Source organism: Pristis pectinata, chromosome 7, assembly GCF_009764475.1.
Source record: "Pristis pectinata isolate sPriPec2 chromosome 7, sPriPec2.1.pri, whole genome shotgun sequence".
Classification (NCBI taxonomy): domain Eukaryota; kingdom Metazoa; phylum Chordata; class Chondrichthyes; order Rhinopristiformes; family Pristidae; genus Pristis; species Pristis pectinata.
Window position 1 is genome coordinate 59,315,780 of NC_067411.1, and position 18,623 is coordinate 59,334,402.

Consider the following 18,623-nt stretch of genomic DNA (forward strand, 5'->3'; position numbering starts at 1 on the left):
ATGCAAGTGGGAAAAATTAAGCAAGTAAAGCCAGTCTACTGCAGATGGCCTACTTATTCTTATTGTCAGGAGAACCATTATGCTTGCAGATTTCCTCCAGAAACAGGAGGAAACCTCATGAATGTGTCCAAATAGAAGTTTAATGTTAATCAAAAATCTGTAGATGCTGGAAATTTGCAGTAGAAACAGAAAATGCTGGAAACATTCAGCAGGTCAGACAGCATCTGTGGAAAGAGGAACAATTAATGTGTCAGGGCAAGGACACTTTGTGGGAACTTCATAGAAGTTCAATGTAATTTTCAGAATCACACTGCCACATTTGTTCAATCAGCAATGTCACTGTAACTTCCCTAATCTGCCCATAAAATATGGGTGGCACAAGGTTATTGAGACTACTCACAATGCTGCTTAATGAATTTCTCAGCTGCTCTAATAGATCAAAGTGGATTTTGACAATTTAAAGTGTTCACTCTCCTGTAAAACTGTAAGGAGTCTGATAAAGCACTGGTGGAAAGAGTGCAGAAAGCTGCAAATGGAGAAAAATCCATACTATCTCAGCAGAATATATAGCCAGGAGCTAGGGAAAGGTAGGAGATGGGGAGAGAGAGGAAGGAGAAAGAGAGAGGGAGTGGAAGAGGGCAGGGGGAGAGGGAATTGAGATGAATGATTTCATGACCACAGTCATCTTACAGACATAATGGCTTGGGATTTTCTGGTTAGTGGTTAAGGTTGCCAATTCATTGCTGACTTCTGAAGTAAATTAAAACTTGCCACAGAACAATCTTCTTACTGGCTGTTTCAGCAATATACCAGATCCTTTCTTTGAGGCAAACTCCCAAAACAAACTCCACCCACAGCAAGTTCCATTCTACAGGCCAAGCATTTCTTGAAGATGTTCACATTTCACCAGCGACCATTTATCTGTGCAGGGTGGCTGTGTTAGTCTAGGAATCCTTCATCTGTCCAGGATAGTTGTGTTTCTCCAGGGAAGCTGCATTAATTTTCTGAAACCACATTTCTCCATGGTGTCTGGGTCACTCCACGATGACTGGGTTACCCCATGGTGACTGGTTCCTCCATGGTGACTGGGTTACTCCATGGCATCTGGGTCACTCCATGCATCTGGGTCACTCCATGGGGTCTGGGTCACTCTATTGTGTATGGGTCACCCCCTGGCATGTGGGTCACTCCATTGTGTCTTGGTTACTCCATGGCAACTGGGTTATTCCATTGTGTCAGGATTACTCCATTGTGTCTGGGTTACTCCAGGGCGTCTGGGTCATTCCATTGTGTCTGGGTTACTCCATGGTGACTTGGTTAATCCATGGTGACTGTGTTACTCCATGGTGTCTGGGTCACTTCATGGCCTGTGGGTTACTCCATGGCGTCTAGGTTATCCATGGTGACTGAGTTACTCCATTATGTTTGGGTCATTCCATTGTTCCTGGGTTACCCCATGGTGACTGGGTTGCTCCATAGTGTCTGGGTTCTCTATGACAACTGGGTCACTCCAGGGTGACTGGGTTACTCCATGGCATCTGGGTTACTCCATGGCATCCGGGTTACTCTATTGGTGACTTGGTTACTCCATTGTGTCTCAGTTACCCAATGGCGTCTGGGTTACTCCATGGCGTCTGGGTTACTCCATTGTATCTGGGTTACTCCATGGTGACTTGGTTAATCCATGGTGACTGTGTTACTCCATGGTGTCTGGGTCACTTCATGGCCTGTGGGTTACTCCATGGCGTCTAGGTTATCCATGGTGACTGAGTTACTCCATTATGTTTGGGTCATTCCATTGTTCCTGGGTTACCCCATGGTGACTGGGTTGCTCCATAGTGTCTGGGTTCTCTATGACAACTGGGTCACTCCAGGGTGACTGGGTTACTCCATGGCATCTGGGTTACTCCATGGCATCCGGGTTACTCTATTGGTGACTTGGTTACTCCATTGTGTCTCAGTTACCCAATGGCGTCTGGGTTACTCCATGGCGTCTGGGTTACTCCATTGTATCTGGGTTCTCCATGGTGACTGGGTTACTCTATGGTGTCTGGGTTACTCCATGGTGACTTGGTTACTCCATTGTGTCTCAGTTACCCAATGGCGTGTGGGTTACTCCATTGTGTCTGGGTTCCCCATGATGTCTGGGTTACTCCATGGCATCTGGGTTACTCCATGGTGACTTGGTTACTCCATTGTGTCTCAGTTACCCAATGGCGTGTGGGTTACTCCATGGTGACTGGGTTACTCCATGACTCCATAGTGTCTAGGCTTCTCAGAGGAACTTATGTTTCTCTAGAGATGTGTGTTTTTTCAAGGACTTTGAGTCCTGGGTGTACTGCCTGGATCCTGCTAACTTCAATTTTAAAATGAGCTTCTGAGCTGGCAACAAAGGCCTAAATTCCAACTGATCCCATCCAAATATGGAGATTTGGGTCCGGTGACATCAATGAGTTGTGTTTTTCCACCAGATAATGTCAAATGGAAGGAATATCAGGAAGCAGAAGTGTTTATTCCAGGTAAGTTATAACAACGTTACTGAACAATGTGGCCTGAAATATTTAGGGGTCTTCCAATCTCCAGGGAGAATTAACCTTGCTTGTCAGGACGACACCTACCACAAACAACCTACTACTGCCTTTCCATACTGTGAGGTCCACTCTGCATCTGGGTTGTCAGGCGCCTGGAATTTCCACAGGTCAGGAACATCATCCAAGCTTTCTCTGCCCTTTCAGGCTGGATGTTGGCTGGTATCCAGTGTTGAAATTACTGTGGCCTCATCCTGTCATGCACTGTGGTTATTCCAACAATGGAAAATTAACTGGCCCATAAAACTTCTCCCACATCCTGACTCATTCTGCCGAAAATGAAAGTTTAAACAGGTATCAACTTACCAATGTTCAAATCAATGAACTCGCTGTATTCGTCTTTAACAATCATTGTTCTGAGGTTTGTTTTAAAAGGGGATTAATTTGTCTTGAAAGTAAAATAAAGTAGCTACATGAATCTCAGGCAGACAAGCACAAAAAATTGCTTTGTTTGCAACTTTATTGGTGACTTACTTAGAAACTCCCTGGAACAACGTAAATAAACAAAACCTACCCATATGATCGCAATGAACACATCAATGGTATTTACTTAGTAAGGTCACTGATGTCTTTATAATCCACCTGTAAAGAATTCTGATGAAGGGTTTCAAACCAAAACATTGACAATTTTTCACCCCCCCCCCCCAACAGATGCTGCTCGACATGTCGAGTTCCTCCAGCAGAATGTTCATTGCTCCCAATTCAGTAATCTCTCATCTCTTGTGCCCCTCTGTAAAAAATTCTACCTGCCATTTTTACAGATACAGAATGGAGAAAAGGTCTTTGGTTCAGCAGCTGCGAAGACGAATGATGGTGAGGGCAGAAACTTCAGTTTAAGGAACAGTCCGGCAACTGAGAAGCTGGATGCCAGGAAGTGTTGAATTGCAAAATTAGTTGCCTAGATTTTCCTTGAGGCTTGCAATGATGCATCAACAGCTCTCAATACATGAACAGTGCAAAAGGAAACTGTGGACTAAATCACATGGCATTAATTGTGTTACTCCGTATATTCCAGGGATATTTCTGTTGCAACTCCCATTTTTTACTCAACATCACCATCCTTCCATTTGGCAACTGTCCGAACTGAACAAGACTATTCACAGCCTGTGGTGTCACATTTACTCTGAGAATGGCTTAAAACAACATTTACACACATCATTCAGGTTACCTCCAGAAGCATTGCCCGACTGTGCCCAAGCCTCAGCTGCTGCTGAAACCCTCATCCATATCTGTTATCTTTATACTTGACAATGCCAAAGCACTGCTGACCTGCTTCCCTCATTCGACCTTCTACAGTTTTGAAGTTGTTGAAACTACTTCTTTCCAAGTCCTGACACACACAAATCTTGTTCAACCACTGTGCTAGTTTCCTTTCTCCAGATCTTATTAAAATTGTCACTCCTGCTTTCAACTGTCTCCAGGGCTTTTGCCTCTATCCTTGTGAGATAACTGCCCTTCTCTAGTTCTGGCCCCTTGCTCATTCTTGAACTTAGAGAAGAGTGCCATTAGCCTCTTGAATAATTTCTAGGATGACTTGGTGTGAAGTTCTGTTTGATTAAGTTCCAGGATGTATTTCTATGTTTAGTTTCTTTTTCTTGCAATTCCATTGTGATCCTCAAAGAAACGTGAAAAGGTATGGTTGTAGTTCTGCCTCCAAAGATGTCATTGCTGAAGTCATGTTTCCTGGAACTAAGCCACATTTTATATTGTTACTCTTCAAACTGAAAATAAAAGTAGAACAACATTGACTCCATTTTTGTTCATTGTATCAATTTTAAATAAAGTTGAAAATGCATGAAACTCAAGCAATAATATATTTTGTTTAATTTTTCTTCCATGTATGATCCTGATTTATTTTCTAGATTAAAGGGACTATATAAATGCAAGTTTTGGTAAAATTGTATGCTTCCAAAAATATGTTTGCAGGGAGTTTCTGAGCAAACATTATCATTAATAATGATGATGATAATAATAATAAGAAGAAGAAGAAGATGCAAAAAAATAAACTGCTGGAAGAACTCAATGGGTTAAGCAGCATCTGTGGAGGCAAAAGGGTTGTGTTGACTTTTCAGGCCGAGACCCAGCATCAGGACCTTTTGCCTCCACAGATGCTGTTTGACCCTTCCAGCAGTTTATTTTTTTGTTCCACTGTCCAGCATCTGCAGTCTTTTATTTCTCCAGTAACACCAAGGAGTTGAATTCACCAACTGGTGTTCATTTCTTCATTATGAGGTACAAACTAAAATCAGCTTCAAATATTTTGATTTAATGATCATTTTATTTAACTTGCTACTTCTTTAATTGAGGTTTCAGAAACTCAAATGAAATGTGCAATGACTCCATTATTGAAATAGGACCAAATGCATGAATTATGTTCCAATTATATATATTTTACCACTAAAAACACTCTGTAGCTTTTTAAATTAAACAATGAAATTCAATGATCAACTTGTTTAACATTCCATGTTAGCCTGGCAAATTCTGATGTTAAATAGATATATTTTAATATTTTTAACACAAATCAAGTCCATAAAGTAGAAGTGCCGATTATCAGTCTCATCTATGAAATAAAGTCTCTGCATGATGCTCCCTACTAGAAGTCAGTGAAATCCGGTGTGATTCTGCCACAGGAAGATCAGGTGTAACAATGGGCTAGACTGTGAACAATCTGGTCTGCTCACATGCTTCTTCAACAGCTGCCCTTACACTTTGCACCCCACAAGTTCATTTCAAAGCCCTCAAGGCTCAGCTGCCATACCCATCACGTAAAGTGGAGCAGTCTGCAAATGGAAATTAAACCTGAGGTGGCCCTGCCCCAGACTGTCCTTTTTATAGCCAGGAGCAAATAGATATAACAAAAAATAACAAACTTACTTTAAAACATGCTTAACAGTTGGAAATTAGTAACATCATTAAATCAAATAGAGAAATAAAACAATGAACTTACCTGCACTTACAATCAAAGTTAGTGACCCCATTGATCTACTTACTCCAGCTGTAGCTGACATAAACTTAAGGAGCAAAGTGCATCTGGTCTCTCAGCTCAGGATATTTAAACTCGATGCTGACCCCAATGATGGAGTGTTAGGTCAGATTGGCTGAATTGTTCCTGCCCTCCAGCTGGTCCCAAAGTCGAGACACCTAAGTCCAGAACGAATTGACATGCGTTCTGCAGTTAGTGGACAAAAATCTTCAGAATTGGCAGCTGATGATTAGCACAATCCCAGCCTATTCTGTCCAATGGTGCTTAATATCAGTGTTACTATTCCACTAAAATTAAGGATATTTACATTGCAACATTTTCAATTTAGTTTTATTGTTTGAAATACAATCTAACATTTTATTGGAAACTCACCGAAGACAGGTAATTCTCTCACATGGAACAAGTGAACTCACATTCTAAACCTGACTGGATCCTTTATAAACTGAGATCACACCTGCAGATTTGATACAAGTTCTCCTTGTTGACAAATTTGTGGGCATGATGTCACCAGGAATACACAGTGACATCAAATGACATGCAGCAAATGTTTTCACATCATTTGTGTAAATTTTATTTGCACAACTAAACTCTTATAGGTTGACAGATTGGCTTGCTTAATGATTTCAATGTTGTTGGACACTGTTCTAAAGAGGCCACCAGACTGCAGGGCCCAGGGATTAGATTGCAGAGCTCTGCATTTCTCGGTGCTATATGACTGAAAATCTAATTCAGAATAAATCACATTTCTGACTATTTCCAGGTCAAATTACACCAATAATGAATTTCAACAGGTATTTCCCACTGTGAGTCACTCTTGCAAACCCAATGACACCTGGGACGACGTTGTTCCCTGCGCAACACTCATTTTGGAAAATTTAGTGGGAACTTGCTCCACATTAACATGGGGCTCTCCATAGTTGGTCATTCCTAATAAAATATGGTCTTAATCTTGCAATTCCAATTTGGGAGAGCTACAGTTAATTGAAATGCATCTAAGCCCTTGAGTCACCATCCACCCACCCATTACACTAAACTTCCCCCTGAAGCTGGTCTTCCCAATTTCACCTCTCACAAAACTGTTCCACTTCCTTCAATCACAATGCTGTTCTTGATTCTATCTTCCACCTCTCTCAGAAAATGGCTTTCAATTCTCCTCACTGTATCCTGCTATCCCATGCTGCTTCAGGTCTATCTCTCCTGTGATGAAGCCTGGTATTCACAACATAACCCCAACTGCCAGCCCTTACCATCACCCCCGATGCTGAAGGTGAAATCGAACCCAAACCATCACCCACATGTTGGGCTCAGGCAATCCAGTCGTGAATCTCTGGAATTCTCTTCCCCAGAGACTTGTGGATGCTGGCTCGTTCAAGTATTTAAACTGGAAGTAGATTCATTTTTGAAAGGTTGAGGGATGGAGGGTTATCGGGATCTGGCACAGAGGAGTTGAGCCCTAGAGTAAATCAATCATGATCATATTGAATGGCAGGTAGGATTCAGGGCCAAGGCGGACTCCTCCTGCTCCTATTTTCTTGTGTACTTGTGTGACCCCCACTTTGACCTTGGTTCCGGTGCTTGAATTTGGCTTTGGGAGGTGAACACCTACTAATACATTTCAGAGGACTCGGCCATAACTGAACTTTAACACAATGGGACAAATAACCGAAGAGGATTTTGCACTACTGCATCAGTGCCATTCCAGAGCAACACCTAGGTTGCGGTGAAATTACCAAGTGCACACGATGAGGAAAAATGTTGCTAATATTTTGGGGCAACATTAGGGTCTTTCACCAATGACTTCAAAATCCAGGGTCAAATGATACCATTACATAATGACAATGAATTACTGTGAGAGTTTTTGGCAGATTCTGCCTTCAGGAGCTTTTATTTCCTAACTTTCTGCTTCATACAAAAAGTGAACATGAAAAGCGCACAACAAAGCGCGCGCTTCTGGCCTTACTGTCTGTGACGTCACCGACCCGCTCATCACTATCAATGTCCTGCGCGGGGCCGCTGGCTACTGCGCATGCGCATCGGGGGTCCCCCCGCGGTGAGGAGGCTCGGGCGTCACCTGGGTCACGGAGAGCGGCGGCTGGTCGGCGGAGCCATGGACTCGCAGCGGGTAAGTGGCCGCACCGGCTGGGGTGGGACGGGACCTCGCCCTACGGGGACACCAGGCCCACTCCCCAAACATTACCGGCACCTGTGCCACCTGACCTCAAGAGTCCGGGAGAGGAGGTTGGTTGTTCCTGACAGGTCCGGGCCCTTCCCCCGCCTACGGCCCCCTCTCACCCACGATTCCTACTTACGGCCCCCCCCCATCCCCCACGGCCCCTCCTCAGGCCCCCCCATCCCCCCTCCCCTCCTTCCCCCCACCCTTCCCTCCTTCCCCCCACCCTTCCCTCCTTCCCCCCACCCTTCCCTCTTCCCCCCTCCTCTCCTTCCCACCCCCCCCCCCCCCCCCCATCCCTACAGCCCTCTCCCCACGCCTCGGGCTTTCCTCCCAGAGTCTTGGACCTAATCGCCACCACCGCAATAACACAATCAGTGATGTGGCTACTCTGGTTTTCTTTTCTATGTGGTTTTAATTTCATTTGGTATATTATAGCTTATTATGTTTAATTTCATTTGTTTTTAATTTGTACTTCTGGGGGTGGGGGGGAATCCATGAGATACGCCGGAGACGGTGGAGGGGAGTGGGGAAAGAAATGGGGATGGGCTGTTTTTTGTTTTGGGAGGGGGAAATACAGAGATGGGCTCAGTTTTTTGTGGGGAAGAGAGGGAGAGAAAGATTTTGGCAGAAAGAGAGAGGTACAGAGATGGGATGGAGGTTTTATTTTGGGAGGGCATAGATAGACAGGCAGATGTTTTGGGTTTGTGTGGGAAAGAGAGAAGGAGAAAGAGAAATAGGCTGTGGTGATTTGGGGAAGTGGGATTGAGAGAGAAGGTAGAGAGAGACAGCCCAGTGTGTTTAGTGGGGGTGGTGCGCGGAGGGAGAGAAGAGAAGTGGGCCAGAGTGTTTTGTGGGAGTGAGTGGGGGGTGGGTAAAGAAGAAGAGACAGCTCGGAGTGTTTAGTGGGAATGGTGGGGAGAAAGAAGAGAGGTGGGCCAGAGTGTTTTGGGAGAGTGGTGATGTGTTAAATTTTTGGGGGGTGGGGGTGGTTGGCAACAATGATTGTGAAAGTCCTGGTATTTTGGGGTGGTGGGTGGAAAGGGCAAGGGAGTGATGGGTATATAGATAGATTCTGTCTGTCTGTAAATATTTACGGTGGGGGGGTGTGGTGGGGGATTGAAAGGATAGGTGGGATAGGTTTTTTTGTATGGGGGTGGAAGAGAGAGAGAGAGTGACTGGCGTGGCCTGGCCTGTCCTGGAACGAAGTGACAATATTAAGAACAGCTAATAGTTGGTCCTTAGTCCCGGTCTTGGGATGCAAGTGGTTCATTCGCGTGGCGAAACAGCTTGTGGGCTGTTCCAGTGAGTTTCAAGTTGTCATAGTTTCCATTACAGACAATGCAGCCATACACTCCACACGGGTGGACAACTGGCCTTTGATACATTTATCACTAGTCATTCAAGTTTTTTTTTCCTGCCGAGAAGTTATGAGATCGAGTGCAGTACCAGGAACAGACAGACTGTCTCCATTTCCACGTTTGTTATAAACTTGGGGATCCTGTACAATCCCAGGCCTCATTACTCGGCATAATGGGACTAGTTCCCACCATACTCCTTAATTGCATCCCAGTGGGATCCAGCTGTTCCTATATCTTTCCTATCTCAGGGTTGAAAAAAATTGCAGTAAATTATCTATCTTTACTGTCATCCTGCTTGGTTTTCCTGCTTGTTTTCCGGCAGACCCCCCCCCCAGGGCTAACTTAATTAGCTGAAAGGCAGTGAGTAAAACCTTCATTATCTTTACTCATGCAAAAATTAACCATTTATGCAATTCATTCTATATCTTACTATTCCCCATACAAGCAGGTGAGGGTGAATGTTTGGGATAGTGTAAGAGAAAGACTGGATGCTTGGTAGTGGTCCTCGCAGGTAGTAGGATGTGGGGTGGGTGATTTTTTTTTTGCTGACTTAATATCTTGTGATGGAAGACTTAAAGTGCTACATCACTGTGGTACACTGACACTGTGCAGTATTATCCAATCTGTAAGTTACCGTTTTCAGTACAGTATATTAGCCTTGCAGGAAGATCAATCGTGAAAGCAATGTAAGAATTTGGTCCTATTGAAACCATTGTTGCAGTGTAGATTTACATTGCATCCTTCAGAAGAAGATGTATTTCTATCAGTACTGAGATATTATAAACTTGCAAATGAAACTGTTACTTTTTCCAATGGCTGCAAACTTTCCTAAAGAGTAAAAGAGTGGCTAGGGAGAGAGCAAGTCCCCTTAGAGATCAGGGCCACTTATGTCTCGAGCTGCAGGACCTGCGTGGGATTTTTAACACAAATTTCTCCCTCTGTGTTTACTGTGGAGAAAATCATGGTTGTGTGGCAACTTACCGCACTGGCATCGAACCGGCTCCCAACATCGTGACGTCGTCGGAGGCCCCGATCCAAGATGGCGCGGGGACCTCCTCCTTCCCTGGCGTTGGGCTGGGAAAGCCTGTGCGCGGGAAGGTCAGGTGACCCGCACGTGACGTCAGCGCGGGAATTGCTCGGCTATTAAAGGCGCACCGCGCCCCGGTCAGCAGTCGACCTTCGATTTCGAAACCAACGACTCTTGTGTCTTCATTTGGTAGTGTGTAGCTAGCCGCTACATTGGTGACCCCGACAGGCCCAAATGTTTTTGGACCCACGATGTCTGCACAGCAAGAGGTACAGGCAGTAGCCCTTAAACTGCCCACCTTCTGGACCCTCTGGCCCAGTGTCTGGTTTGACCAGGCTGAGGCCCAGTTCCAGGTTTGCCAGATCACCAGGGACGATACCAAGTACTATTACGTGGTGGGCGCCCTCGACCAATACACCGCCGCCCAGGTCGAGGATTTCATCCAGACGCCCCCGAAGGAGGAGAAGTACGATAAGTTCAAGACCCTCCTCCTCGAGACTTTCGGCCTTCCCCGACGCAAGCAAGCCTCCCGCCTCCTCCACCTCGATGGGTTGGGCGACAGGCCCCCCTCCGCGCTCATGAATGAGATGTTGGCCCTGGCAGACGGGCATAAGCCCTGTCTGCTGTTTAAGCAGATTTTCCTGGAGCAGTTACCCGATGACATCCACCTGCTCCTGGCGGATGCCGATTTCAGCGAACCCTGGAAGGTGGCCGCCTGAGCGGATGTCCTTTGGTGGGCGAAAAAGGGAGAGCGGGGCATCCGTCGAGCGCGTTGCCAAGCCACGTACCCAGCAGGCCAGACCCAGCGATTGAATGCCCCCCACCCACCACCAGGTCTGAGGCACCGACCGACCAATGGTGTTTCTACCACCAGTGGTGGGGTGCTGACGCCCGCAGATGCCAGCCACCATGCTGGTTTCTGGGAAACGCCAGGGCCAGCCGCCACTGATGGCTATGACGGCTGGCCACCCGGATAGCCTCTTGAATGTGTGGGACAGGCGTTCTGGACGTTGGTTCCTAGTGGACACCGGAGCTGAAGTCAGCGTCGTGCCTCCCAACGACCGCGAGACTTGCAACTGTACACCAGGACCCACCCTCACAGCTGCCAGGAACATTTCACGCACCTCCGCCAACTCTTCTCGCCTGAGGGATTTCGGCCTGACCGTCAACCCAGCCAAATGCCAATTCGGGCTGGAGACAATGGATTTCCTGGGTCATCGAATCGACAAACGTGGTGCCTCACCCCTGCCTGCGAAGGTCGACGCCATCCACCATTTCGCCAGACCCACCTCCATCAAGGGCCTGCAAGAATTCCTCGGTATGGTAAACTTTTATCACCGGTTCATACCATCCGTGGCCCACATCATGCGCCCGTTGTTTGCTCTCCTGTCAGGTGGAAGCAAGGACATTGTTTGGTCGGAAGAGGCTCACACCGCGTTCGTCAAAACCAAGCAGGCCTTGGCGGACGCAGTCATGTTGGTGCATCCTCGCACGGACGTCCCGACTGTCCTCATGGTCAATGCCTCCAGCACAGCGGTCGGAGGCGTGCTAGAACAGCTTATCGAAGGGCATTGGCAACCGCTGGCGTTCTTCAGCAGGCACCTCCGACCACCAGAGCTCAAATATAGCGCCTTCGACCGCGAGCTGTTGGCGTTGTACCTGGCCATCAGACACTTCTGATACTTCTTGGAGGGCAGGCCGTTTACAGCTTTCATCGACCACAAGCTGTTGACCTTCACCTTCAACAAGGTCTCAGATCCCTGGTCAGCGCGGCAACAGCGGCACTTGTCGTATATCTCGGAGTTCACCACTGACATCCGCCATCTACCGGGGAAAGAGAACGTGGTCACGGATGCACTGTCACGGCCCACCATCCAAGTTTTATCCCAAGGGGTGGATTTCGTTGCCTTAGCGGAGGCACAGCGAACGGACATGGAGATGCCCAGCTACCGCACTGCAGTCTCGGGCCTGCGACTGCAAGACCTTCTGGTAGGCCCCAGTGAGCGCACCCTGCTCTGCGATATCTCCACAGGTAGACCCCGCCCCATTGTCCCAGCTGCCTGGCGCAGACGGGTGTTTGATGCCGTCCACAGCCTTGCACACCCATCCATCCGGACAGACAAATTTGTCTGGCATGGCCTGCGTAAACAGGTTTCCGAATGGGGCCTGGTCCTGCACTCACTGCCAGACCTCAAAAGTACAGCAGCATGTCAAGGCCCCCTTGCAGGATTTTCAGCCTACCCGCCGGAGGTTCGACTATATCAATGTCAACCTGGTCGGCCCTCTCCCAGTCTCCCAAGGAGCGCGGTACCTCTTCACGATTGTCAACCATTTTACCCGCTGGCCTGAAGCCATTCCCCTCACAGATACCTCCGCCCAGTCCTGCGCACGGGCCCTTTTGTCAGCTTGGGTGGCCCGTTTCGGTGTCCCAGCACACATCACTTCCGACAGGGGAGCTCAATTCACCTCTGGCCTGTGGTCTGCCGTTGCCGACTTGTGGGGTTCCCGGATCCACCTCACCACCGCCTATCACCCGCAATCCAATGGGCTGGTGGAGAGGTTCCATCGCCACCTGAAGTCGGCACTCATGGCCTGCCTTAAGGAGCCCAACTGGGTAGACGAACTCCCCTGGGTCCTGCTGGGGATATGCACCGTGCCAAAAGAGGACCTGCATGCCTCGTCCGCGGAGATGTTCTACGGAACGCCCTTAGCAGTCCCAGGTGAGTTCCTACCAGTCCCTCGGGGGCCAGAGGAAGGACCTACCGTGGCGCTCAACCTGCTGCACGAGCAGCTTGGAAGCCTGGCCCTGATTTCCCACCTCGCAGCACGGACAGGTCCCGGACCATATGCTGATTTCCCTCCAAGACTGTAAGTTTGTCTTCATCAGGAGGGGCGCGCACCGATCACTGCTGCAATGGCCGTATGAAGGACCGTTCCGGGTCGTCAGGAACAATGGATTTACGTTCGTGCTGGACATTGGGGGGCGTGAGGAGGTGTTTACGGTTGACTGGCTGAAGCCGGCTCATTTAGACTCGGACCAACCCATGGTGGTACAGCGAGCGCGGCGCAGTGGCAGGCCACCCAAGTCATAGTTTATTTCATTCTGATTTTTGCGACGGTATTGCCGATTCTGGGGGGGATTATGTAGCGACTCACCGCACCGGCATCGAACCGGCTCCCAACATCGCAACGTCGTTGGAGGCCCCGATCCAAGATGGCGCGGGGCCCTCCCTCCTTCCCCATCGTTGAGCTGGGAAAGCCCGCACGCGGGAAGGTCGGGTGACATGCGCATGAGGTCAACGCGGGAACCGTAGCGCGGGAATCGCTCGGCTATTAAAGGCACACCGCGCCCCGGTCGGCAGTCGACCTTCGATTTCGAAACCAGTGACTCTGTGTCTTCATTTGGTAGTGTGTAGCTAGCCGCTACAGTTGCTAAAGAGATAAGGGAAACAAGTGGAGATGTTTTGGAGGACATTAGTATTACCAAGGAGGAGGTATTTGCAGCCTTGCAGCATATTAAGGTGGATAAATCCCCAGGGCCTGACCAAGTGCATCCTTGGACTTTGTGGGAGGCTAGAGAATAAATTACAGAGGCCCTTGCAGAGACACTTGCTTCATCATTAGCCACTGGTGAAGTTCCTGAAGACTAGAAGGTGGCTAATGGTCCGTTGTTTAAGAAAGGTAGCAAGAACAATCCAGGGAACTGCAGGCTGGTCAGCCTGGCATCAGTAGTGGGAATTTACTGGAAGGAATCCTGAGGGACAAGATCTACCAGCCTTTGAATCGACAGAGTCTGATTAAGAGGAGTCAGCATGGCTTTGTACATGGAAAGTAGTGCTTGACGAACCTTTTAGAGCTTTTTGAAGAGATAACCAAAAAGGTGAATGAGGGTAGGGACAGTGGATGTTGTCTATTTGGACATTATCAAGGCCTTCGACAAGATCCCGCATGGTAGGCTGGTCTGGAACGTTAGGTCCCATGGAATCCAGGGAGAGCTAGTTAGGTGGATTCAAAATTGGCTCGGAGATAGGAAGCCGAGGGTGATGGTTGAAGGTTTTTCTGGGAATGGAGGCCAGTGACTAGTGGTGTGCCGCAGGGGTCGGTGTGGGGACCCTTGTTATTCATTATATAAGTAATTTGGACACGAATGCACAAGGCTTGATCAGTAAGTTTGCAGATGACACAAAATTAGGTGGTGTTGTTGAAGGTGAAGAAGGTTATTATAGATTACGGGGGGATCTTGATCATTTAGGGAAGTGGGCTGAGGAGTGGCAAATGGATTTCTGTACAGATAAGTGTGAGGTGATGCATTTTGGAAAGTCAAACCAGTGTAGGACTTGTACAATGAATGTTAGGGCACTAGGGAGTGCAATGGAACAGAGGGACCTTGGAGTATAAGTGCATAGTTCATTGAAAGCGGCATTACAGGTAACTCTGCAATGGCAGTAAGAAGCTTTCCATCTGAGATTTAGATGGTAAGATTAGGCTCGCCACTAGTTTATTGGTTTGGACTGAGTTTAAAATTTGTTTGGCTTCCAGTGATTGGATGTGGGTATCCTTGGCCCAGATCTACAGTGGTTTGACCAGCACTTTGTAAAAGTATGAAGGTAGCGAGTTTAGGGAGGATGAGATTTAGCAGTGTCAGAGCTGATTACTAAGAGTCAAAAATTTGTTGTTCACTATTCTGGCCATTAAATTTTCCTGGCTGAGTCCCCCTTTCATTTTTTCCTTCATTTCTGAGCATGCCAGTGGGTAGCAGATTGACTTTCAAAGGGGAATTGAAATGGAGCAAAAGTGAATGTGCATTTTGTATGCAAACGAGAAGATCTGACTTAGTATCTCAGTTCTTTTCTATAGATTGAAACGTGGGAGAGTAATTCTGAAGAACCTACAGTTTTGCTGGTTTACCCAAGCTAATTACTGATACCATATAAACAATTTCAGGATGTCACTGAAGACAGTTGGATGCAGGGCTGTAAAAGATCACATTATGCAAGTCGTAAGGATGAATTTGTTCTGCTGCAGATTTTTTTTTACATTGGTTTATGTTGTCACATGTACTGAGGTACAGTGAAAAACTTGTCTTGCGTACCATCCATACAGATCATTTCATTACAACAGTGTATTGAGGTAGTACAAGGTAAAATAACAATGCAGAATAAAGTGTTACAGAGAAAGTGTAGTGCAGGTAGACAGTAAGGTGCAAGGCCATAACGAGGTAGATTGTGAGGTCAAGAATCCATCTTATTGTACTAGGGAACCATTCAATAGTCATAACATCAGGATAGAAGCTGTCCTTGAGCCTGGTGGTATGTGCTTTCAGGCTTTTGTATCTTCTGCCCGATGGGAGAGGGGAGAAGAGAGAATGCCTGGGGTGGGTGGGATCTTTGATTATTTTGGCTGCTTTACTGATGCAGCGAGCAGTATAGGCAGAGTCCATGACAGGGAGGCTGGTTTCTGTGATGTGCTGAGCTGTGTCCACAACTTTGCAGTTTCTTGCGGTTATGAGTAGAGCAGTTGCCATATCAAGCAGTGGTGCATTGATAAAAATTAGCGAGGGTCAAAAGGGACATGCCTAATTTCTTTAGTTCCTGAGGAAGTAGAGGCATGAGTCAACTTTCTTGGCCATGGCATCCACGTAGTTGGACCAGGACAGGTTATTGATGATGTTCTCTCCTAGGAACCTGAAGCTCTCAACCCTCACAACCATCAATTCCATTGATGTAAACAGAAGCATGTGCACTGCTCCCCTTTCCTGAAGTCAATGACCAGCTCTTGCTGACATTGAGGGAAAGGTTGTTGTCATGACATCAACATCTCTATTTCCTTCCTATACTCAGACTCATTGTTATTTGAGATAGGCCCATTATGGTGGCACCGTCTGCAGACTTGTAGATGGAGTTAGAGCAGAATCTGGCCACACAGTCGTGAGTGTATTAGGCAGTAGAATAGGGGGCTGAGGATGCAGCCTTGTGGGGCACCAGTGTGTTGAGGATAATCGTGGTGGAGATGTTGTTGCCTATCCTTATTGATTGCAGTCTGTTGGTCAGGAAGTCAAGGATCTAGTTGCAAAGGGAGGTGTTGAATCCCAGGTCTAGGAGTTTGAAGATGAGTTTGCTTGGAATTATAGTATTGAAAGCAAAGCTGTAGTCAATAAACAATCGTCTAATATATTTACTGTCCCGATGTTCCAGAGCAGAGTGTAGGGCCAGGGAGATGGCATCTGCTGTAGACCTGTTTCAGCAGTAGGTGAATTGCAGTGCGTCGAGGTTATCTGGGAGGCTAGAGTTAATGTCTGCCATGACCAGCCTTTCAAAGCACTTCATGATTGTGAATTTCAGAGCCACCGGGCAGTAGTCATTAAGGCACATTACCATGTTTTTCTTGGGTTCCGGGATGACTGTGGTCTTCTTAAAGCAGATGGGAACCTCGGATTGAAGCAGGGAGAGGTTAAAAATGTCTGCAAATACCCCCGCCAGCTGATCTACGCTGTATCTAAGGACACGGCCAGGGACACCATCCAGGCCAGATGCTTTCCGCAGGTTCACTCTTGCATCTGCAACAGTGACTGTGGATTCAAGTGCATTGGAGGGCGGGTGGTGACATACTAACACCCTTCTGTTCAAAACGTACTTAGAATGCATTAAGCTCATCAGGAAGAAATGCACTGTTGTCGGCGATGCTGCCTGACTTTGTTTTGTAGCCTGTTATAGCATGTAAGCCCTGCCACAACTGGCTGCTGGTCTGAGACTCAATTTTGGTCTGGTATTGTCTCTTGGCATCCCTGTTAGCTTTACTGAGATGGAGGTAATTTCATATGCATTTTCATTTGTCTAACATTGCATATAGATGGATTAGTTGAGCTTTGTGTTTTCAGAACCTAGAATGAAGCCTAGGTGGTTAGTATTTATAAATCAAAGAATTTATCAATGAGCAATATCTACAATTACAGTAAAAATAGGGGGCGTGGGGTGCAAAAGCAATTGTTAGGTAAGGAGTGGTTGAATAGTGCACTTTTGAGGAAAAATGGAGTTAATAAATTCACATTGGAGCAAACACTGGAAAGGAGCTGGAAAAAAAAGTGAAGAGAAGGAAGAAAAGGGATGTAGATTAAAATACAATTAGTACATTGTGTGATGGATGGCTGATTTGGCATGAAGTTTACAAAGATGTGCTAAGGGTATGAGATTTCCTGCTGCAGATTCATTTCTCAAAATTAAGGCTCAGATTCCTTTTCAGTCTAGCTGAAATGATCAAAACACAGAACTTTATGGTTTTATGGTACAATGCAGATATAAAGTGAAGCATGGAAGAGCACCCAACATTACAAAATGTGTAATGTATGATGTTTCATATGGTAACAAGTGCATTCTGTATTAAACAGATTCCCATTTGACTTTTCTGGTCTTTTTAATGCTAGGTATAGGAGAAAAACACTAGGGACATGTGGTTAATACATTTCTTGTTGAACATTGAATGCAATAACACTATATTAGTACATAGGTGGTATAGTTTTATTAGGTGGTTAATTTGTGTTTTACTCTAATTACAGGAAGAATTGCAAAGGATAATCTCAACACTGGCAAACAAAGATGATGAAATACAGAATTTCATTGAAACGTTGAACCACACTTTAAAAAATGTTCAGGTAATACTCGGATATGTGGGATTACTTAATATTATGTTAGCGTCTTAGCTTTGCTCCTGAAATGTGCACCAACTTACAGGTTTTAGATCCTGTGGGCTTGTCTGCTGTTTCTTATTTCTTCCATTTGATTGGTTGTATAGAAGGCTTTGTAATTGCAGCCTACATGTATGATATCTATTAGGAAGTTTAAAAAGTGAACAAATAACATTGCTGATAGTGTCTTCATAATTGTCTTGCTGTCAATGCTACCCAAAAAACGTGAGAGCAGTATACAATGGTATCCTTGAGAATCAATTTTGGGACCACTGCTGTTGCAGATCTATAGGGCAAAATATCAAAATTCACAGACGACAAATTTTGAAATTACATTTTAGAATGACATGGGCAAATATGGCTGAGGCATAAAGAAATTCATTCCAGAGGTTTGAGGCAGTGGAGTGAACATCTCAGCGAGGATGAGATCAATAGCCTGGAAAACAATGGTTTGACATCTGGTGCTGTGGTCATGGTCTAGAAGGAGGCATGAGGAAGTGTGATAAGCCCATGCAGTGTACTGGTTGGTTTGCCAAAGAACAATAGTTTATCCTTTAACAGCAAGTTTTTTTGTCTAAAAAGCAAAAAAAACTCCATGTACTGGAAATCTGAAATCTTAAAAAAAAAATTAGAAATACTCAAAAGGTCAGACAGCATCTCCAGAGAGGGAAACAACAATGACGTTTCACCAGAACTGGGGAAAGTAAGAAAACAAATGTTTTAATATACTGAGAAGGGGATGGGTGGAGACAACAAAGCAAATGTCTATGATAGAACAGAAACCAAGTAGATCCAGATGCCACACGTGACGCA

General features: G+C 46.2%; 2 protein-coding genes across 5 annotated transcripts in view; both read left to right on the forward strand.

The window, feature by feature from the left end:
* rassf6 (Ras association domain family member 6) overlaps positions 1-4,383 on the forward strand; it is a 33,632-nt gene extending 29,249 nt beyond the window's left edge. For 2 of the 3 annotated variants that reach the window (XM_052020374.1, XM_052020375.1), the window contains one exon: positions 3,350-4,383. In XM_052020374.1, the coding sequence (XP_051876334.1) occupies positions 3,350-3,425 (76 nt within the window). In that variant the 3' untranslated portion in view covers positions 3,426-4,383. Of the gene's footprint in view, positions 1-2,471; positions 2,520-3,349 lie in introns of all 3 variants that reach the window. The other variant, XM_052020376.1, reaches the window with a different exon arrangement.
* A 3,211-nt stretch (positions 4,384-7,594) lies between these two features.
* Positions 7,595-18,623, forward strand: part of fsd1l (fibronectin type III and SPRY domain containing 1-like) — a 68,554-nt gene continuing 57,525 nt past the window's right edge. For both annotated transcript variants that reach the window (XM_052019554.1, XM_052019555.1), the window contains exons 1-2: positions 7,595-7,693; positions 17,682-17,777. In XM_052019554.1, the coding sequence (XP_051875514.1) occupies positions 7,598-7,693; positions 17,682-17,777 (192 nt within the window). In that variant the 5' untranslated portion in view covers positions 7,595-7,597. The remainder of the gene's footprint in view (positions 7,694-17,681; positions 17,778-18,623) is intronic.